Source organism: Colletotrichum tamarilloi (assembly GCF_030869305.1).
Source record: "Colletotrichum tamarilloi strain Tom-12 chromosome Unknown Scaffold_104.1, whole genome shotgun sequence".
NCBI classification, from domain to species: domain Eukaryota; kingdom Fungi; phylum Ascomycota; class Sordariomycetes; order Glomerellales; family Glomerellaceae; genus Colletotrichum; species Colletotrichum tamarilloi.
Window position 1 is genome coordinate 45,354 of NW_026849487.1, and position 21,540 is coordinate 66,893.

At 53.3% G+C, this 21,540-nt stretch overlaps 7 protein-coding genes across 7 annotated transcripts; 4 read left to right on the forward strand and 3 right to left on the reverse strand.

Annotated features, from left to right (window-relative positions):
* Positions 1 to 399: 399 nt before the first annotated feature.
* On the forward strand, positions 400 to 1,470 carry CTAM01_13747 (hemolysin III family channel protein; the record flags this gene model as incomplete). Its single annotated transcript, XM_060529749.1, has 2 exons — positions 400 to 981; positions 1,078 to 1,470. 2 exons carry the CDS (start codon positions 400 to 402, stop codon positions 1,468 to 1,470), a joined length of 975 nt encoding a protein of 324 aa, XP_060375662.1.
* Positions 1,471 to 1,626: 156 nt separating this feature from the next.
* CTAM01_13748 (uncharacterized protein) lies at positions 1,627 to 3,931 on the reverse strand (the record flags this gene model as incomplete). The annotated part of the gene is made up of 2 exons (XM_060529750.1): positions 1,627 to 2,690; positions 2,746 to 3,931. 2 exons carry the CDS (start codon positions 3,929 to 3,931, stop codon positions 1,627 to 1,629), a joined length of 2,250 nt encoding a protein of 749 aa, XP_060375663.1.
* Positions 3,932 to 4,843: 912 nt separating this feature from the next.
* Positions 4,844 to 5,655, forward strand: CTAM01_13749 (uncharacterized protein; the record flags this gene model as incomplete). Its single annotated transcript, XM_060529751.1, has 2 exons — positions 4,844 to 5,025; positions 5,061 to 5,655. Coding segments are annotated over 2 exons (777 nt in total), but the record flags the coding sequence as incomplete, so codon positions are not given.
* A 1,091-nt stretch (positions 5,656 to 6,746) lies between these two features.
* Positions 6,747 to 11,049, forward strand: CTAM01_13750 (uncharacterized protein; the record flags this gene model as incomplete). The annotated part of the gene is made up of 7 exons (XM_060529752.1): positions 6,747 to 8,160; positions 8,656 to 8,987; positions 9,143 to 9,511; positions 9,568 to 9,883; positions 9,941 to 10,254; positions 10,508 to 10,699; positions 11,029 to 11,049. 7 exons carry the CDS (start codon positions 6,747 to 6,749, stop codon positions 11,047 to 11,049), a joined length of 2,958 nt encoding a protein of 985 aa, XP_060375665.1.
* Positions 11,050 to 12,252: 1,203 nt separating this feature from the next.
* CTAM01_13751 (serine endopeptidase) lies at positions 12,253 to 15,200 on the forward strand (the record flags this gene model as incomplete). The annotated part of the gene is made up of 3 exons (XM_060529753.1): positions 12,253 to 12,375; positions 12,434 to 13,199; positions 13,291 to 15,200. 3 exons carry the CDS (start codon positions 12,253 to 12,255, stop codon positions 15,198 to 15,200), a joined length of 2,799 nt encoding a protein of 932 aa, XP_060375666.1.
* A 238-nt stretch (positions 15,201 to 15,438) lies between these two features.
* CTAM01_13752 (uncharacterized protein) lies at positions 15,439 to 16,624 on the reverse strand (the record flags this gene model as incomplete). Its single annotated transcript, XM_060529754.1, has 2 exons — positions 15,439 to 15,490; positions 15,546 to 16,624. 2 exons carry the CDS (start codon positions 16,622 to 16,624, stop codon positions 15,439 to 15,441), a joined length of 1,131 nt encoding a protein of 376 aa, XP_060375667.1.
* A 628-nt stretch (positions 16,625 to 17,252) lies between these two features.
* On the reverse strand, positions 17,253 to 20,786 carry CTAM01_13753 (uncharacterized protein; the record flags this gene model as incomplete). Its single annotated transcript, XM_060529755.1, has 6 exons — positions 17,253 to 17,444; positions 17,572 to 18,595; positions 18,648 to 18,693; positions 19,315 to 19,861; positions 20,068 to 20,625; positions 20,712 to 20,786. The coding sequence occupies 6 exons, from the start codon at positions 20,784 to 20,786 to the stop codon at positions 17,253 to 17,255; spliced, it is 2,442 nt and encodes an 813-aa protein (XP_060375668.1).
* Between the last annotated feature and the right edge of the window lie 754 nt (positions 20,787 to 21,540).

A 21,540-nucleotide genomic window follows, 5' to 3' on the forward strand; every position in this document is an offset into this window, starting at 1 on the left:
GCGGACCGAGAGAAAAACACATGATTTGGTGCCGTCTGCTGTTGCTGCTAAGGAAAATCTTCAAGCATGTGGAAATGCAGATGCCAGCAGAAAAAAAGAGGAAATCCCAACAATTCCCATCCCAATAAATCAGGGCCCTCCCTTTTACGTAGCTACCCCTGGCCTGACCCGCCGCCGCACACCCGGCGCTAGGCGTCAATCCGTCATCGCAGTTGCAGCACCTTACCTTATGTGCCTTTGTTGAACGTGCGCGCCCGTGATATCTCAACGTCCTTTAAATGCTTCATAGAGAGCCACACCACATGCTATTATAGACATCCTTTTCTCTCGTGAGCCGCGACGCATATAAACAAGAACAACACCAGAAGATACCATCTACCTAAAAAATAAACCACCAAGATGACAGCTCCAGAAACAGCCGACGGCACAGCCGGCCTCAGAAACCGCCGGCGCTCCTCCCACGACACCACAACCCTCCTCTCAACAGTAGAATCCTCCGCCGCCGCCCTCGAACGCAAAGTCGAAAAGGCCCTCCTCGTCCTCTGGGACGACCTCCCCGCCTGGCGCCGCGACAACCAATTCATCCTCACGGGCTACCGCCCCGACTCCAACTCGTACCGCGCCTCCTTCCGCTCTTTGGGGTACCTGCACAACGAGTCCGTCAACATCTGGTCCCACCTCCTCGGCGCCGTCGCCTTCGTGATTACCGGCGCGGTCCTGCATGCCGTTATCGCGCCGCGCTACGAGTCGGCGAGCGATGCCGACATGATTGTCTTTGGGTGCTTTTTCGCCGGCGCCGTTGCGTGTTTGGGCATGAGTGCCACGTACCACGCCATGAGCAATCATTCGCCCGAGGTCGCAAAGTGGGGGAATAAGCTGGATTATTCGGGGATTGTGTTTCTTATTGTGGGCAGTTATGTGCCGGCCATGTATTACGGCTTTTATTGCCATCCTGCGTTGCTCAAGTTTTACCTCACAACGGTATGTCCCACTCACTCACTCATCCCTCATCTCTCACTCATCCCTCATGATATAAACCGACCCAGACACCAAATCTCACTAACACAACCTCCCAAGATCTGCCTCCTAGGCCTAGGCTGCGGCGCAGTCTCCTGGATCGAATTCTTCCGCGCCCCAGAATGGCGCACCTTCCGCGCCTGCATGTTCACCGCCCTCGGCACCTCCGGCGTCGTCCCCGTCCTCCACGGCCTGACAATTTACGGCCGCCAGGAGATGGAGGACCGCATGAGCCTCAGCTGGGTCGTCCTGCACGGCCTCATGTACATCTTTGGCGCGTTTCTGTACGCCTTCCGCTGGCCGGAGCGCTCGTTCCCGCGGACGTTTGACATCTGGGGCAGCTCGCACCAGATTTTTCACTTTTTTGTGGTAATGGCCGCCGTGACGCATTTGTATGGCATGGCTAAGGCTTTTGATTATCATCATACTGTTACAGGGGGCAAGTGTTTCTGATCAGAGGGGTTTGGAGATGGTGGTAGATGGTGTAATGAGGTTCATGAGTCTCGGATACATGATGTTTTTTACTGTATAGAAGGTTGATAATAGAGGGTATCATTCATACTTCTTGCCTATTTCACCTATGTTACTCTATGCTTGGGGGGTCTCTCTCTAGCATTCCAATCCCAAATCAATGACCCTCACCAGGCCAGACGCCATTGCAATAGCCGCCCAGCACGAGTACTCCATGTTCGGATTCCACGCCATCGTTGTGATCCGCGTCAACGGCTCCGAAATCACGGCCCGCTCGGGATCAGCAAAGTGCCCATCAACCTCCTCCTGACCGCCTTGTACATCGGCATCGTCCTCCTCTCCAGCCTCCGCCGCCGCCGCCGCAGCGCCTTTCTTCCCCTTTGCCTTACCCTTACCCTTAGCCTTGGCTTTACCCTTCTTATCCTTCTTCTTGTTGATCGCAACCTTGGTCTTCCACGTGTCCACCTTAGGATTCACATTCGGCACCGGCCGGAACCCCTGCAATATCCTCGACGCGCCACGGCACCGGTCCGCTGTGTTCCCGCCCTCGTGCCCGTTCACCACCTCCGCGTCGAGCCTCTCGCGTGGTATGTGCTGGTGGTCGAGAACCTTCATCTTGTGCCCGAAATGATGCTTCGAAGCAAAGATACGATTCGACGGGTTCGCAGCCCACACCGTTCCGTCGGTATACCCCACCAGCACAAACGGATGCTGCGCGCCGACAGCGAGACACGTCGGCAGCCGGTCCCCGTCCATGACTTTCCGCACCTGCGCGGCGTACCACCGCGCGTGGACGAACCCGACAGAGGCGTTGAGCGGGTTCGCGGACGGCACGGCGGTGAAGAAGCCGCGTAGGTGGTCACTCCATTGCATAAGGTTCGGCTGCGGCGTGATGGCGAAGCAGGGGAAGCTTGTCCGCTCGCACGAGGGGTCGGAGAGGTCTACGAGGGTGGTGTAGCCTGCGATCGGGGTCGAGGCGACGAGGTACGGGTCCGAGGGGTACGCCGTATCGAGGTGCATCACGTAGGTTGAGTGGACGTCGTGGCGGGCGAGGCAGATGCGCGGGGAGATGGACCAGAGGGTCAGGGAGCCGTCTGAGTGGCCTAGAACGATGCGGTTTGTATTGACCCAGGCGAAGCAACTTGCTGTCACGTTGGTTTCTGAGGAGACGCCGAGGGATACGACAGAGTTTTCGAGTTTTGCTGTGGAATTAGTCAGTGTAAAGAACACAAGAGGCAGGGAAGTACATGGTCTTACTGAATGCGTCCTCTTCTCGGTCGCCGATTTCCTTGACCGAGACGACGTGAACCTGCCCGTCGCCGCAAAGCAGTGCAAGTAAGCCTAAAGAGCCGTCCTCCCTGAAGGGTACAGGGCACCACTTGAGCCGCTTCACCCTACCCCAGTCGACGCACAGCGTCCTGGCAAGTCGCGCAGGGCGTGCGGCAGGTCTTGAGACGCCGTCGCCGTCCTTCTGCCCGCGAAGCTCCCACAGCTGCACGATACCCTTTTTCTCATTGTAAGCGTCCTCGAGGCCCATTTGGTGGTCCGTCGGCGGGACCACGGCGAGGGAGAGAATCTGCGATTCCCCCTCTGTTCTTGGGGCCCATTCCATTCCGATAACCATGCCACCCACATCGAACATCCATCCAGAAGACTTCTGCTCGTCGCCGGCGTCTTTCGTCAGGACTTGCCCCATCTCGCCAAGCACTACGCTATCGTACGGCGGAATCTCGACTTCTTGCTGGTTCTGATAAGGCCCGATCACAGTGACCAAGTGACCGCCCGGGTTCAACCGGTACCCCTCCGCTTCTATCGCCCCCATCTCCCTCTCGGCCTCGACAATCCCCTTGGTGCCTTTTAGCCTCTCGAACCAGCCCTTCGCAGCGCGTTGCTGGTCTTCATTGAACCCTTCCCCGAGCCACGGACTCGGCACCGGGTGAGCAGGCCCATCGGGCAACTTACTCGGCAGCACCGCATACCCAGCCCACCGATTCAGCAACCAACTCGCGACGCCAACAGCCTCCGCCTCGGGCCCGTAAAAGAAGTCCAGCACTTGAATCCGCTGACCACGCTTGAGTTCGCCGGTGTAGTAGCGCGTAGGCCGGCCGTCGGCGTGGTAGGTGTCGAGGGCGGTCATATCCGTCGGGCGTTTCTTGATCCCGGCGGAGCTGGTGTAGGCGGGCCGCTCCTCGTCACTGTCATTGCCTCTTCTGCGTGACCCGTCATCAATGGCTAGGTTGGATGGATCTTCTGCCTCGAAATCATCGTCGCCCCCGTCGACGTCCATTCGGTCGTCCTCATCATCGTCTTCCGGGTCCGGCGGCGGCGCCTCGAAATTTTCGTCTTCTGGGTCATCGTGGGCTTCTTCTGGCGGCTCACCGTCTGAGCCGTAGTCTATGATGGCGACGCGTTTGGTCTTGTTGCGGGGCCTTGTGCGCACCATGACGACGAAACGAGTGTGGTGTTTCCTTTCGGGAGTGAAGTGATTCAAGTTGAAGTGGAATGAGACGTGAAGTGAAAAAAGAAAGTGAACCAGAGAAAGAAAGATACGAGTCTCGGAAGCCTGCGCACTGTGCCCCATGCGGGGCCGATTTCTGCAGCGGGACTTGCGGCAGGGACGGGGCGGAGAGATCCGCCCAAAACCTTGGGTCCTAGTGTCTCTGCCATGAAAACACAGTGTCAACTACCGTCCGCTCACCTCACCTCACCTCACCTCACCTCACCTCACCACTCAACTCATCATCACACCTGGTGATGTGCCCAATCTTTTCAATTCATCGAGTCATCATCGAGCTATGCGGACTATTTATGAGGCGTATTGAGTCACAGAAATCAAGGCGGTTATTGAGATACTGGCTTTCAATAAGTATCGGAGTCGTCTTTTTAGCCAAGAGTTGCCCGAACTCAAAGGCAACATTGATGCAGTTCTTGACACCAGCAAGTTCTCCTACATGGTGATCTCATCTACGGAATTGTGATAACGTTTGAGATTACCAAAGCACACTGAAACTATTCATTAGAATACTAAATTGCAGGATGATGAAGCATAGAAACAGCAAAGATAGTACAAACTTGGATAGTATCAAAAGAATCAGAAAGTTAGGAACAATAATTAAGTAGGCAAGTAGGCATCGTAGTCTACTGTTGAACATCATCCTATCTTGTTAACCACTTGGCAACCTCGCTCAAGCCAAGAGTTTCAAACTCGTGATATCCCCTTCTTGGAGAGTCCTTTCAGACCAGCGCATTGTCTGTCACTGCAGTGTTGAAGGCAAAAGTGGGAGCGAGATGAGGTCAGGCATCACTATGGCTATTGAGAGATGGAACAGCCTTCGCACCGACGAGTACTACGCCGGTACCAAAAGGCGATCTCATCCTCATCGCCGGCCCGTCTAGGAATGAGCTCCGCGTCTACTCTCTCATCCCATCCAATGGCTCTCCCATTTTTGCCTCAAAGATACCAAAAGCAAACTGCAGCGATGATGCCTTATTGTCAAACCCCTCACGCCCCCCCACCCCCGAGAAGACGATCTCAAGGCTATGGACATCATGTGCCACACCCCCCATGGCAACAGCCTGAAGTCAGAGATGAGAGAATCCTCCCCAAGGCTGATTTTGGCAGTAGCCATTCTGGCAGCAAAGTACGGCTGTGCTCTTACCCTTACGGCGACAGCCGAGCACTGGCTCTCGCCTAGGATCATGAACAACATCGCCCAGTCTGGGGTCGTACACCCAGAGAAAAAGAGACTCCTCCTGGCGACGTATTGGTTCAGGCACGAGAGGGCATTCGAGCCGGGGTCTTTGCGGATGATCACCGAAATATCGGAGAGTTTCAGCTGTCTGGCGAATGGAGAATCGGTAAAGGATAGAGCCGTCGCACTGAGGATTGCTACTGAGCTCTTCTTTGCCCCTATCTCACTCCATATCCCCTACATGGCATTTAGGAGAAATCGACTGAAATGGGGAGCAAATAGTCGCACTGGACCAGGAACGCAACGAAACCTGACTATCTTTGTACACGCGGATGATGAAGCAGATTCACACAATACCCTATTGCGAGTGCAACACCCGCAGACCAACTCCCTGGAGGAGGCGGGTTTTCCGCCGTCACGAGAACACAAATCGGGTCACTACTGCCGCCACATTCTCAGCCCTCCGCAACGTTGACATAGTATCCTATCGAGGAGCACGCCGTACATGGCTGTCAGCTCGACAGTGAGACTTGCCAATGAGAAGATGTCAGAGGCATTGGAGTGGAACCGCGTTGGACAATGTCACGTCAGTGGCCCGCCTTTGGGGCACCACAAGACATTGATTAAGTGTTTTGTTAGCCAATTCAAGGAGAGCGGGATGATGAGGGGTCTTGGCTTGGCTTGTCTGCATCCGCAACTGGCGTGCGAAGATCTCGCGGCGCATTGAGAGGAGAACGAGGGAGGCCGAAAGTCCGGGGAGTGGCTGCCGGGCAAAGTTCGCGGACGGCGGCTAGGTAGCGAGCCAACAATCAAAGCTGGACAGCATGCACTTGATCCCTAAAAAAGAAAGTGCTAGGCAGATTTGCGTCGGGGCTGAAGGCCTCGTGCATTCGGTCAGGTCATATCTCACGTCAGTCAAGATTGGAACCAATTGAAGTGAGGCAACCAGATGTCTTAGGGCTGGTTTTCTTAGTTGTCTCCGAACAGTCACGAACTTACCGCCGTGCCTGCTTGGGGTAATACCGCAGTGGTACAACAGACCTACAACAGAGCTCGCCCTGCGCCAACATCTTTCCAGGTTGTTTCAGCCCATCCGTGAGAAGTACCTATCAGTATCTTGGGAGATGACTGAATAGGCGGTGGACCCCAGCAGTCGGCAAAACTTGGGATTTAACTTCTTGCATCAAGACGCAAGGAACTACTCATGCGAGGCCCACACGAAAGCTGCAGTGATAAGTCATATCACATGCTGGGTAACATCAATCTCAAATCGAAGTCATGCTGGGCATAAACAGCTTTTGCTTATATAAGACGGCTTGACATGCGCCTAATTCTTGAAAGAGAGCGAGAATGGAGAGTGACCTGTTGTGGAAAAACAATACTTTCTTGGTTTCTGGCATTCCCGGGGGCCTCAACATATTTTCTCTTCGACACCTCATTTTCAATCTCAGTCCGAGCTCGTGTTGGAAATCGGATCTCTTGAGATAAATCTGTTGGCATCCTTCTACCGATAATTTGCATCGAACTCGCCATTTTCGCGCATCTCGATCATCGCTTACCGTCGTTATGTCCGAAGCTAGCCTTACTGTCGAAGCAGTAGGCGCAGAACTTCGCGAGGCAGCTCGTTCGACCGTCGGTGAACCTGGTGGCGTCCAAGAACCCGGAAACTCAATCGATGGCCAACTTTCGGACTCCAAGAGCAACCCTGGAGGCGCGACTGATCAACTGCAGTCACCCTTGAGCCAGCACCTCCAGACAATGGCGAGCCCCGAAGCCATGGCCGACCTCAAGACGCTTCGTGAGATAATCAACGCAGATATTCCCAAAGTCAACGTCCAAGATAGCATCACGAAGGTGTCACCCCTTCACATTGCGGCTAAGCGTGGCCTTGTCAGTGCCATCGGAGTCCTTCTCAAGGCTGGTGCCAGGCTTGCAGTCCAAGACCGCGAAGGCGCGACGCCTTTTTTTACGGCCACTGAGGCTGAGCAAGCAGATGTTATGGAAGAGCTGCTCAAGCCTCGATTGGGGATTGACGATGTCGAGTCTCCACTGGAAATACGCGACAATTCTGGGCGGACGCCGCTCCTATTGGCAAGCATAAACGGCTTCTTGGAAGGTGCGAAGCTGTTGATCGATGCCGGTGCAAACCGAAACGCCCAGACCTTCGAGTCCAAATCAACACCTCTGATAGCAGCCAGCAGCTGGGGTTACGAGGATGTCGTGGAGGCTCTTCTCGACCACGACAGCAGTAACCCCAGTCGCCGTGCAGACCTCAATCTTCAAAATGCGGACGGAGCTACTGCTTTACACGTAGCGATCATCGAAGGACGGCATGAAATTGCCGAGTTATTGCTGAATGTGGGGGTCGACGTGACAATCAAAGATAACAATGGGCAGAGCACCTTACATCTAGCGAGTCGACAAGGCCATCAGAGTGTCGTCAACGGACTCTTGGGCATGAAGGCTAATGTAGATAACTATGATAGAGATGGTCGAACACCGCTTCATATCGCCATCGACTCTCTACAGAAAGTTCAAAGCAAGCTGTCATTAGGCCTGTTTCGCTGGGCTGGCTTAAAGGAAGAAGACTTGAGCGAAGCGAGGCCCCAAACTGCTCAATATATCGCTATAATACAGCTTCTCCTCGCCCATGGAGCTCGACCCGTAGCCCGAACCGCCGAGAATGAGACAGCGCTGCATTTCGCCATAGCTTGTGGCGAGTTGTCCATTCTCAATGGTATTATCGGAGAGATGAAGCCTGACGACTTCTTCATACGCAATCGAAAAGGACAAACTGCACTCTCCTCCCTTTTCCAACTCAAGGGACAAAAAAGAGCTGTCGCGATGGAAACATTTGCCAAGCTATCTCCAATGAAAATTGCCAAGTTCGACACGGGAGACGAACTGGACAATGCCCTTTATTGGGCTGCAAACGATTCTATGTCACACGACGTCGTGCGACTAATTTTGAAGTACAAAAGTACGCAACATGCAACATTGCCAGCTGGGTATGAGACCTGGAGCGCAATTGGATGGGCGGCGCACCGACAGCTTCCAAAGCTGCTGTCGCTTCTGATATCCAGCTCGTCTGGTACCGAACAAATCGAACATACGCTGAGGTCAATCCTAGCGTCGCCCTTAGAGCTAGTCAAGAGGCTACAGAGCAGAGAAGCAAGTAACCAACCTCCGCTAGTAATACTCTGGCAGCTCATCACTGCTTTGAAACGAACAACTGAAATTGAAGAAGTCTTGAAGAAAGCTTCTGAAAAGCTAGACCGTCAAACGCTCGCGCAGGAATCACGAAATGCGACTTACTTCTCCGAGGTTACCTCCGGAGCAAGGGGTAGTGAACACCAGAAAACGGGCCTGGTGGTGAAGAATACGTTGATGTCAGCCGGTGAAAAAAAAGTAAATACTAAGAAACCGGTATCGAATCAGGAAACCTTCAAGTCAAAGCATTTGAAGATGCTTAAAGACATCCTGCGTGACCCTCCCCTTGCACGAGGCCACAAGCAGCTCTTGGATTACAACATACCGCAACCTAAGATCGAGGTGTCCCTAAAGGGCGTACTGGGAGACTACGAAGCTCACATCGTGCAATTTAATGAGGTCAAAGGCATTCCCAGAACACTTCAAGCCAAGAGACCAATCAGCGAGGTCATCTACGAGGTCGGCCCAGCAGAGATCATGCAGACCGGGATCACTATGCAAAAGGCCATGCTAACAGCCGTCGCCAATTTGAATGGAGATTATATCGAGGTTGAACCTGCATGCGACTTCACATGGGTACATTTACCAACCACGAATGTGAGTATTTCTTCATTTCGTAATTGACTATCACTAATTTGAGATAGATGGATTGGATGAATGTAAGCATTACGCCCAGTGACTGCTTCTGGCATTTTGAGAAAAGCCATCCAAAAAGAATTAAAGGAAGGAAAGTTGAAGCTCACTCTTGACAGGACCTTCTTACCAGGATTTTGAAGGATGAAGAATGTTGTCCTCGCCAGTATTACGAGGCGAAGTCGTTTTTCCAAGATAGCTGGATTGAGGTTCCAGATGGAAAATCTGAGTCGAGAATTATGAGACCGCGAACCGTAATCAGACAGTCTACGAAGCAGGTGGACTGCAGGAGACAAGACCCAGGCGAAGGCAATAACAATCCAGAGGTAAACCTCACGAAATTAGACCGGAGAAAGGCTTGCAGACATCTAGAAGAGATTGAAATAGAAGACAGACAAGGGTGGAAGCCGAAAGAGCTTGGCGTCGAGTCGAAGGAGAATGGTCGTGGAACCAGCAATCCTGATTTTGATATTTCATCGGCAATTTACGTAAGTATTCGAAGCTGCCATCATGAGAGGGGATTACTTCTAATCTGAGATCTTAGATGCCGTATCTCTGCTTCTCAGTCAATCTGGACAAGGGCCAAAAGAAGTTCCAAAATTTGCTGGCAGCTTATCCGAAGTCGATTGTTCATAGATCGCCAACACTTGATGAGTGGTACTACCATTTTGCAGGTGACCAGGAGTCGGTAAAAGATAGAGATAAGCGCAACGAAAGCCAGGTTATCACTCGCTATTCAAAAGGGGGCAAGAGCTCAGGGCAAAACGAAAAGAATGAGGAACACTCTGAGGGTTCGAGCCAGTCCGGTGAAATTGAATTAATACGGGTCAATCAGATATGGATGTGGACCATTGGAAACAGTATGTTGAGGGTTACGTCGCTTTCGACACAATTTTGCTAACGATACCGATCCAAAGAGTGGCTCATCACTGCAAATTCTTGCTTTTTTGGTGAAAGTGATGGCGCACTAGTGCAGGATGTGCTTGACCAGCTGAACAAACAAGCAGAATATGGAGGCCGCAAGTCTCAACCAGGGTCAGCAGTTGAGATGAGCAGATTGATCGTTGAACACTGCATCGGCTCATACGATAGGCGCCCCAAACTTGAAGGGCAGCTCGTTGACAGCAAGACATTTCCCATCAGTACTTTTCATTCTGTCAATCAGAAGGATCCTTTGGCAGTAAAAGAACTATCTATCGGTCAAATCTACTCCAATCACATGAACAAAGTGGTACATCATGCCCCCTCTATCAACACATAAGTCAGGATCAAATCAACCACTAACAAGCTGCTAGGGCCGGGATGAAATAGCACTTTTTGAGGCCTTTCAGAATTGGAAACAGAACGGGTGGTCTAACTCCCACCGCCATGCGCGACCAAAAACAGGGAGTAAATCCTCACAATCCAGTGGCTTCTGCAAGGACTCATCCAGAGCTCTAACCGGTTTGCTAGTCTACGATGACATCGAAACTACGATCCACAAGGCGTACACTCTATCCAATGATATCAAGGATGTCCGTGACGAGTTGAACATCCTCAAATCGGTTGCGCAGTATCAGGAAATTGTTCAAACGAGATTGGCCGCCAACCCAGTAAAGGATGGAGAGCTTTCTGCAGCCTATGTGGTGAAGAACATCAAAGAACTGGATATCGTTGCAGACAGGATACAATCAGCGGTAAGTTGGTACTAATTAATAATCGCAATTCAGTTTACCTAATGGGTGATAAGATCAACATGACGCTCTCTCTTCAACAAAGCGAAATCGCCAACCGCAACGCCGTCCTGTCAATCCAGCACGGAAAGGTGCTCATGATTTTTACCTTTGCTACCCTTCTTTTCGTGGGTTACCTCAATCAAGGGCAAAAACCCAAGTTGTTCGCTCACTAATTGGTTCATCAAGCTTCCTCTGTCGTTTCTCTCATCTCTGTTTGCCCTGGATGTCTCTTCCTTTCTCCAAACACCAAACTGGGCCTTTTTGGTACTATGTGAGTCTCATGCTTAAAGTTGAGCCAATACGAAAAGTGATCGCTAAGACATGATACAGTTTTAGTATCTATCGCAATTTCCATCGCAGTGGGGTTCGTTGCTTTCTACGCAGAGGACATCAGGAGGAACGTCATTGGAGTGTGGAGAGAATTCATGGTCAAGCTTACAACCCGGTCTAAGGACCGACGCCATGCTTTCAGCTCAGTGTGAGCCTTAGCTTGAGGTCCAGCTTAGAGCCTAGTTTACGCCCATGATTCGCCTTCGAGATGCGACTACCATGTGTTAATTGATAGTTGGGATCTTCCAGAATCTCTGTTGTGGAGAGAGAAGTTCCGGGTCCGCCATAGTCGGCTTCAATCTCTCTGGCCTACCCATCGTCAACTAGACGGCATTCACCCACAACCCAATATTACAAGGTGTTAGAATGGAGATCGATGAATCGTGCCAAGAATACTGCATGAGTTGGCATCATAGAGCTACCACCGAGTTACTGCATCATCCATATGTGGTCTTGTGTGATATGTTCCCTTTAATCGAAATCCCATAGAGTTCAACACCTAAATCAGGCCAAGCTAGAAAATGCGCAATTGATTAGTCCTGACGGCGATTCCTACGCTCTTGGATACGACTGATTTGGCGATATGTAACTTGCGGTTTGCTATGCCTGGACCTCGTAGGCTCATGCTAATCATCCACAACGATCACTGTGATGCCATTTCTATCGGCCAACCCCTGTGGTCTGGAGAATACCTACGCTGGGATAGCTAACTTGACGAAGCAGAAAGCTTTGCCTGGTGGTCGGTACACGGCACCGATACTGAGAGAATAGCCGAGCCGTAGGGGTTTGGAAAGAATTGTTGAATGTTCTCATGGCGTAAATTGACTGTTCACACCTATCGGGAGCGCGGCACGCGTGGCAAGCGCGGGCGTAAAGGCAAGCCGGGAAGATCGGCCCATGAATCTCGGTATCGGATCAAATCCCTACTTACTTTGAAAAGATCGCGAGGTACCAAGCTGATTTAAGAAGGAGAGCAAGAATCCTGATTATTGTAATCTATCTAGAGTTCGACCTAGGAATCTGACGTCGGCCGGTTCGGATGGATATGCTACCTTTGCGAAGCCTAAACCCACCTATAAGATCCTTAGTATATAAAACCTCACTAAGCATCTTTATCAGATATGTGTATGGTAGACTATCGTCAATGTCGAAGTCCTTAATTCTCATCCACTCGCTTGCGCATCATGCGCTACATTCGACATCTCGGACTCATCTTTGCAGGCTTCACCGCTGCACTTGTCCCATTACCTATAGGTGGAAAACCTCGTAGTAGCTATGTCATTGAATATGGCGTTACGACGGAGAGCGTGCGGTACCTTGGCTGTTGGACATTCCATGACTGAAGGTGCTAACATATGACAATAGTCCGAAGGTGTGTCATTGAGCATCGAGAACGGACTTCAAGAACACGGCTTCCACTGCTCCGTCAATGATTTCCGCGAGTACAACTCCAACATTCTACAGGGAGCCTCTTTCTCGCTGAAATGCGGCGAAGGAGTAGCTCAACTCCATCAACCATCGCTGAATACCATCGCTGTCGTCACTGATGCCCAGAATGTTTGGCGTCTTCCCTCCGAAGGGGGGTTGTTCGAAAACCAAAGAACATCGAGGCAACAGCCATTCCCACCAGGGCAGCAAAAGTATCCAGAGACAGACAAGTTTGAGCGCAGAAGCTTTGTGCAAACCAATGTCGACAGCACCAGGATCGCCTCCAAGGCCGCGCTTCTCCGGGCTTCGCATGAGGACACTGGCGTTTTGCGCTTACACGAGGAGAATGTAACTGGCGCAAACGTCCGCGTTGCCATCATGGATGCCGCGATTGATGTGACCGCACCTGGCCTGGTAGAAACGAACATCGCATATACCACCAACTTGCGGACCGGCGCCAACGACTCTGCCGGGAGCTGTGACCCGCACGGCACCGGGAATCTCGGCATCGCCGGCGGAAAGGGCGATCCGCTATGGGGCTATACCGGTGTCGCACCGGATGCCACCTTTGAAGCGATCGCCAACTCTGACTGCGTCAACCCCATTAACGGAGACGACCAGGTGAATGACTTCCTTCACATGTACGAGCGGCATCTGGACATCATTTCCATTCCTTACAGCTACGAGTTGGAATATCCTGAAGGTAAGTGGTGCTTGTCCTGTATAGACGGGCAACTGTTGCGCCTCCATCTGCCTACTGATTGACCGCGTTCACTTGCTGACTATGAGGCTAGCCCCTTGGCCCGCGTTAATAGAGCGTATGTTCGACAACGGCACTCTTGTAACCACTGTTGCCGGTAACACCGGTCCGGGGTTGTATTCGATCAGAGCCCCCACGGCCAGTCGCGGCGGCATGGCTATCGGTACCTACGATACTTCCCTCGTCCCTGTGTATACATGGCAAGGGAATTGGACCGCTGGCGGTGAAGCTGGTCCATTGTACTATCACCCGAGTGATCCCACCGATACGCAAATATTCGACATGCCCGCCCAGATCAACCTGACATTGTGGTGGCCTGGCGCTTTCGATCCTGCGGCTCTGGAGGGACCCCAAGATATTGTGTCTCCTTGCCGACCTCTTCCAGCCGGCGCAAAACCGCCCTCGGACCCAGCAACCACGATACTTCTCCAGTCTAGATACGAATGTTGGAGCGACCCCGATGACGCGTCCTTGGATATCACCACCAAGTACGGAATACCCTATGTCATGGGGTACGCCCCCAACTACGCCGTTCATGCACTCAGCATCCCTCGAATGGGTAGCACTAATCTAAGCCCTTCCGTACGCGCAGCAGTCAACATCGGTTTCGACGAAGCCTCAAGACTCATATCGCTGCTCGCAAAACACGGCCGCGTAGATCTCTCCCTGACCGGCGATCCATCGTCAGCCAACATGAACCTCAGCTTCATACCCAACAACCAGACAGGCCTCACGCCATCATCCTGGACAACTTGGGGTCCGGCTTTGGATACACACATGGGCGTTGCCGTTCTCGGACCATCACAGTACGTCGCCATGCCGTTCCCCGCGCGCCTTGGCGGCCTCGGCGTATGGGCCGGAACGAGCTTCTCAACCCCGTACCTAGGCGGCGTCGCGGCCCTTGTGAAGTCTGCTCATCCCGAGTGGTCGCCGCGCCAGATCCGCAATGCTATCGTGGCCACGGCACGTCCTGTAGACTACAACGATGGTATTCCAAACTTCATGGTTCATGCTATCAAGGCCCCGGTTCAGCAGCAAGGAGGTGGGAGGGTCGATGCCTGGAGTGCTGTGCGGAGCGTCACGACGGTCAGCGTGACGGATCTTGCTTTCAATGACACCGATCACAGACCACCGTTCCTAAGTTTCACCCTCGCCAACACGGGTGTTGAGGAGCTCACTTACCAGCTGGATCATCTACCAGCGGGGTCAGGTTACGTGATCGATCCTGCAAACCCTTACGCCTTCTCGCTGCCGAACATTAGTGATGCCTTCGCCAGCCTGTCAATTTCTCCCACCTATCTGACGTTGAAGGGCGGTGAATCTGCGTCTGTGGCAGTGTCAATCCTCTCCGAACCTGACTTGTCTGATGCCGCAAGTCGTCTGTCTTTTTTCGGCGGTTACATCGCAGTCCAATCCTCAGCTTCTGAGGCGAATCTTCTGACTGTGCCTTACACTGGCTATGGAGGATCGCTGCTCAACTTACCCATCATTGATCGGACTCAGACCAAACTGATTGGAGTCAGGCTGCCGGACTTCGCATTCATCGATGTTGAGCCCGGAAGGATATTCAATGCCACCTACAACGCCAGCGTCGGCATCGACGAGAACCCCATCGCCTATCCTGATGGCATATATCCCGGATTTGCCTTCCAGCAAGTTGTAAGGAGTAGGCTAGTCACTTATTCTATGGTGAACACCAAGACTGGCGAAGCGCCATTCCACAACGACACCGTCGGAACAGACGCGGAGCCAATGACGGCAGCGTGGTTCTGGGGTGGCTCAGAGAACAACAGGACATTTGTGCCGGCTGGAAGCTATGTCTGGGAAGTACTAGCACTTCGGATGAATGGTGACCGTGAAAACCCAACACATTTTGAATTCTGGAGGTCAGACGAATGGAGTTTGGCTTACAGTCTGAACAGTACCGGCTTGCCTTCGGTGTAATGCCTCTATGGAGCAACGGTTATACGAGCAGAGCCTCGTGGATAAGCTTCTCCTCTTGACAGCAGCCTTAACTTGGAAGCTTTGCTCCTTTATTCCGTCTATAATATTAGACAGTTATTGAGAGGTAGAGTACCGAGGTAAGGATGCATATGTGGTTCTTGAGAGCCGTCTGGAGCGGGAAGACTGACGGCCGAGTGGGCTTGACGGGACGGAGACGAGACTGAAGCCGGCGCGGAGCTCACAGCCGCAAGGTCTCGGCATATACAAAGTAAAAGATGGTAAAGGCCACTCTGCTATGAATGGCAAGCACCATAATCTTCGTTAAGACAATATGCTCTCACGAACCTGACCTTGGGCATACCCAAAAGTGCCTCCCTCACAAACCCATCTTCCACATCCAGCGCCGTCGCCTTCGCAATCCGTGACTTCATCTCCGGGGCTCCCATATCACTTGCAACTCTCACTCCATCTTCCTCTCTATAACCCCCATCCCCTCTACCGCCGTCATTGGCTGGTATAGACGCCCCAGCCCGAGCCATAACCCACCCCCTCGCAACCTCGCTCGCCCAAGTCCCATTCAACCTCCTCATCCACTTCTCATCCCTCACAGCCCGTCCGACCCTCTCCGTCCCGCTCCTCGCCCAAAGCTCCAGATCAAACTCCAAAAACACCGGGTTCCGCCATCCAGAGCCCAGCACGCTCTTCACTCGCGCAATCTCATCCGCGTCCTCCAAGTCCGTAACAACGATCGTAGTCTCAGCCCCGCCTCCGCCAAACATACGTCTCACGGCGTCCCGACCATGCGTACTACACCGCACACCCAACGCATCAAACTTCAAACTCACGCGCTTCACCAGCGCCGCGCGCTCGAATAGGCGGGCATACCACTCCGCCTCAGCGCGACCAACAAGCACATGCCGCGCCCGCTGCACAAGTTCTCTGATCCCCCACGGCTGGTCACCCTCGACGTCAACCCAGCTATCCAACTCCAGCACATCGCGATCCCCATCAAACCAATAACACCGCGTCCTCCCCCCCTTGCCCATCTCACCCCCCTCGTACGTGAGTCTCGCCAGCGCACCATGTTTCGTCGCCACGGCCCGCGACTCACGACACGCTCCGGCGATGGCGGGCGGTCGTAACAGCGGCGGCGGAGATCCTGACTTGTGTGACTTCGTCTTCTTCCCATCCCGTGCGTCTAGACGCAGAACCCGTGAGGGAATGGCAACGAGGGACCAGACCCGGAGTCGTAGTTCGGGAGGCAGCTGGCGGAATTGTGGAAAAGATAGGTGTTGCGGCGGCTGCGTGTTGTGGTGGGAGAGCATCGTCTCCATTGTGGCTAGGCGCGCTTCTAATGCCGTCTGAGATTCTGCGATCCTCTCAAGCAGGTGAAGGGTCCGCTCCTGAAAGGCTCTCGACTCCATGTTGTTTGAATTGAACTGAAAAATTGAAAATGTGCCTCTTATTGTGTGAGTCGATCTCTACCTGTTCAGTCGTCGACTTCACAGTCGATCAATAAAGTAGGACTTGCGTGGCTCGTGAGAACTTCCACCGGCGATGTCTCTAATAAGAACACCACAAGTTCTAGCCTCAAAAACTTCACCGCCCGACGCCGGAAACCGCGGGAACATCCATCCTTTTTACATCACCTCACCATCTGAACATCTGAACACAAATCAGAACCGTATTCGCATCACTCCCCCCCGCCGCAAAAAGACTTGGCTTCCCTCCAGCGGCCGACCTGCACTTCGTCTGGTGTTGACTGTACGGTTTGTCAGTCTGCAAAAGCATGCAAGTCTCGTAGGTAAGCATCTTGGTAAGCGTTGTAAGCAAGTCCGGTCCCCGACTGTGCATGCCAGTGCGGAGACTTGGTTCATTGAACCGACAGGGGTGTAATCTGCTAGGATGGCTCCAATTGGGCAAGTCCGTTTTCGGGGACCACACGGACATGAGGCTTGCACAGTAATACATGACAATCCTATCCTACCTCAAGGTATGCTCCATTGGCTCGGAGGATCATTACGAAGCTATGCTTTTATTTCCTTTGCGATTTTACAACTTAAAGTCGGCATTGTTCTTCTCCCAGCCTCTTGGAGTCTCCTCCAGATCGGCCACCTTATCAACGAGCCTCACCTTCAGGTTCCGATTCCGCTCCGTGCAGAGTTCGTAGGTTGTGCTGAGGTTAAACAAGAGAGTGTGCGATGAGTAGCCGGATCCGACCATGTCCTCAAAAATGGCTCGTGCCTGATGTATAGCTGGTTGTCAGCCGTCTTTGTCATGCTTGAGTTTCCACGAAATGTGTGTCATGAAATGAGACCACAAGTAACAACACGAGAACGAGGGAAAAGACCCGACAAGGAAAAGCACTCACCTCTGTCAACTTGCCAGTGTAAAGAAGACACACCGCCATGTTGACACCAATCATCTCATCCGCAACTCCCTCCCTCAGCCCTCTCCAGGTCGCAAGCGCCGCCTCATATTCCCCATCAGCCATCTGACAAAGCGCGCCCACAACCGTCTCAGCATGCTTCCCGTCCTCCCCAGAGCCCTCCCCTGGTACAACGCAGCGCCTCGCCGCGTCCGCATCCCCCAAGTGAAGCCACAGCAGAGCCCTCGACAGCGCCATCTTTCCATTCCCGCGGTCTTTAAGCGTAGCCAAGTGATGCGCCGCGCCGGCGGGGTCATCCATCTCCACCAGCGCGCCCGCGACAGCAACACCCAGATCCTGCAGCCGCGCCTTCCAGAGCTCCCTCGCCGAGTTATCGTGCCGTGCCGTCGCCTTGCTGATCTGCTCGCGCGCCTCCCGCGCCAGGTCGTGGTAGCTCATGACGGACCTGCGCGGGTCGCTGAACCCGAGAGCCTGTAGCCGTACGTTAAGCACGCGCAGCTCCCAGGGCACTAAGTGCTCGCCCGTGGTCTCGTCAATGTAGACGCCTGCATTCAAATCTTCCAGCGCCCTCACCTCCTGCGCAGCCACCGCCGTCGCGTCGATGAGCGTCAGGCACGCCAGCCGCGTGTACAGCAGGCTAAAGATCCTCTGGTGGTCCGACGGTGCGACCCGCGGCCGGCCTGGGCTGCCCGTGGCCGTCAGCTCCTGGACCGCGGCAATGGCGGCGGCGCGGAAGTGGCCCTTTGCCAGCAGGTCTTCGAGCGAAGCATCGGCCGGCGGCTGCTTGGACGAGTTCCTGAATGCGACCGGGACGTTGACGGGTTGGATGGTGTGGTAAATCTCGGGCCGCAGGAGGAAGCCAAAGTCCTTGGTGACGGTTGTCTTCACGGGCGGAGCGGCGGGAGAGTGAGGCAGCGCTGGCGAGCGTTGTCCTGATATTGGGCGTTGCTGCGTCGTGTCTTCTGTGGCGGCGGCTTTTGGTGACAACGGGTCATTCAGAGGAGTGCTTGAAGCCTGTCAGAGAAGGCCAACATGGCAATATGGGAAGTAAAACTCACTCGTCCAGGTCGAGCGGACCCTTAGTCGAGGACCGTGGACGAACCGCTGTACGAAACGTATTAGTGAAGATTCGGTGACACTCCCTCCCTCATTCTCAGTCTCATTCATGAGCTATAGGCCATAGCTTTTGCCAGGGCCAGGGTGATGAGATACACCTAGAATGAGAAGAAAGCGGGCTCTAAAATTGGAGGAGGGTTGAACATGGTGGATGATAAGCACTCACGCCTCGTCACTGATATGTTTCGTCCATGCCCACGATTTATTGGAGGTTGAGACATCGTATTGAAGGTTGAAGGGATCACAAAGGTGTTGTTGGAGAGAATATACAGCAGCACTTTGAACCTGAATGAAGCTCAGCAGGTATCGAAGCCAATTGGTCTGTGCTGCATTCGCTCAGAAGCTGGGTCGGGGGAACCCCCCTTTATGCGATTAAGGGATACAGGCAGCCAGGAAACAAGCACATGGCTCTCTTTTCAAGTACTCCATATGCACAACATTCTTCATTGCAGTATTTCACCAATGATCTCACAAATTTCACACATCTCATTATGGCAGCCTATGGTGGCAAAGGACCTCTATTGACCGGCAGTGATATCTAAACCGAAAAGGCAGAGCTTTTGACCGTTCCCAATATCTCAAGTTTCCATCAGATATTCGTTCTCTAACCCTTCGCAGCACCGGCCTTGATGAGCAAGATGTCTCCATCTTCCACAACGTAGTCCTTGCCCTTCGTCATCACCTTGCCCTTAGCCTTGACCTCGGCTTCAGTGCCGAGCTCCTTCAGCGTGGTGAAGTTGTAGACGAGGACTTGAATAAAGGTCTTTTCAAAGTCGGTGTGAATGACACCAGCAGCCTGGGGCGCCTTGGTGCCGTTGCGGAGAGTCCACTGCCGGACTTCGTCCGTGCCGGTGGTGAAGAAGCTGCCAAGGTTGAGGACCTTGCGCATCTGAAGAACGATCTTGGGCAGAGCGGACTCGGCGCCAACGTTCTTCTGCTCCTCCTTGGACTCGGCCTCAGTCTCGTAGCGGGTCAGACGCTCCTCGAAAGAGACGGAGATGGGGATGATGGGGTCGCCTTGGGCGTGCTCCTTAACCCACTCGGCAACCTTGGGAAGGTACTTGTTCTTCTTGCGAATGAAGTCCTTCTCCGAGAGGTTGACCAAGTAGACGACGGGCTTGGCGGTAAGGAGGAACAAGGGGTTGATGACCTCGATCTGTCGTTTTTGTCAGAAATGGGTTCCTCTCACAAGTGTTTTGCAACAAGATTGTATGAGGGAGTTGTGTCAAATCAGAATGGGTTTTTTGTCTCAATATGCCGTAGCATTCGAAGAGCTGGGTTTATAGTTCGGATCTTAGATCCTTTGTCATCATGTGACGAGAGGCGTGGGATGAGGAAAAGAAATGTAGTTGTCAGTCTTACCTCCTTGGGGCCCCAGGTACCCTTGCGGACTTCATTGCCGTCCTTCAAGTGCTGAAGGATCTTCTCAATGGTAGCCTGCTCCTCCATAGCCTTCTTGTGCTCGAGGCCCTTGCCACCAGAGCGAGTCTTCTTCTTCTGGTTCTCGAGGGCCTTTTCGGTGAACTCGATATCCTTCAACCGCAGCTCGTCGCTGATGATGTCGAGATCACGGGTAGGGTTGACGTCACCCTCGACGTGGATAATCTCGGCATCGTCGAAGCAACGAACGACCTGGAAGATGGCATCGACGGCGCGAATGTGCGACAAGAAGGCGTTACCAAGACCAGCGCCAGTGGAGGCACCTCTCGTCAGACCAGCGATATCGTACACCGTAAGGTTGGCAGGCACGCGCGACTTGGGATTGTACTTTTCGCAAAGCCAATCATAGCGCTCATCGGGGACGATGACACGTGCCTCCTCAGGGTCGATGGTGGCGTAGGGGAAGTTGGCCGGGTTTCCCAGGTTGCACTTGGTAATGGCCTGGAAGAGGGTGGACTTTCCAACGTTTGCAAGGCCAACCTGAAGAGAAGAGAAGGGGGGTCAGCCTGATCCCGGACAGGTTCTAAGGCCAAGGCGAAAGCGAAGGCTCAAGGCGCAGCACCCACAATTCCACTCTTCAGGTTGTTACCGGGCCTGCCCAGGAGGATCTTCTCCTCGACGACTTGCTTCTTGGGAGGCATTGTGCGTCTTGATTTCGCGTAGTGACGTGTGGTGGTGTAGAGTAAAGTGCAGTGAAGCACTTGAGCTTGGCGAAAGGCAGAGCTAGCTGCGCGGGGTAGCAAAGAGGGAGATTTAGAAGTGAAGGAAGAAGGGAGGAGGATGAAGGACGTCGTTTTGGCGACTCTTGGCTGTGTGACCAGCCCTCAATCACGCGGATTTGCCCGACGACTCAGAGAGCAGAGCGGTAGAGAGAGAAGAGAGTAGAAAGAGGAAGAGAAACCTCGCAGATTGTTTGATCGAGAAGAAAAAGCTTTCGCGACAGAGGTGTTGTGGCCGGCCTTGTTAGATGAATTTTAATGTGCCCCACCAAAAACGGGGCCCAGGTACCTGAAGGGGGCCAACTTCCACCCCGGCGTTTCTATTCCGCCGTCGCGCCGCCACCACCTAAACCTGGAAGGCGCTGACAGCACCACTGAACAGTGGAAGCAAGGCAGGAACGATCCCAGCAACCACGCAACCACACAACCAAGCTGGGAAGTTCGAAGCCCGAAGGAAGCTGGAGGAAAGCGCGGGGCTGGGAGCCACCTCTGACCTCGTTCCTTGCATCCTATTGGATCGCAATTGGCTCAACCCGCTTGCAGTGAAGAGTACTTGTGCATCCCGCATACCACCACCCGATTTCTATGGCCCAAGTCTGGCTACCCATGTACCTGACCTTACCTTCAAGCTCCCATCAACCAGCAACCTCCAGGCTCCTTGAGGTTGTTCAATGCA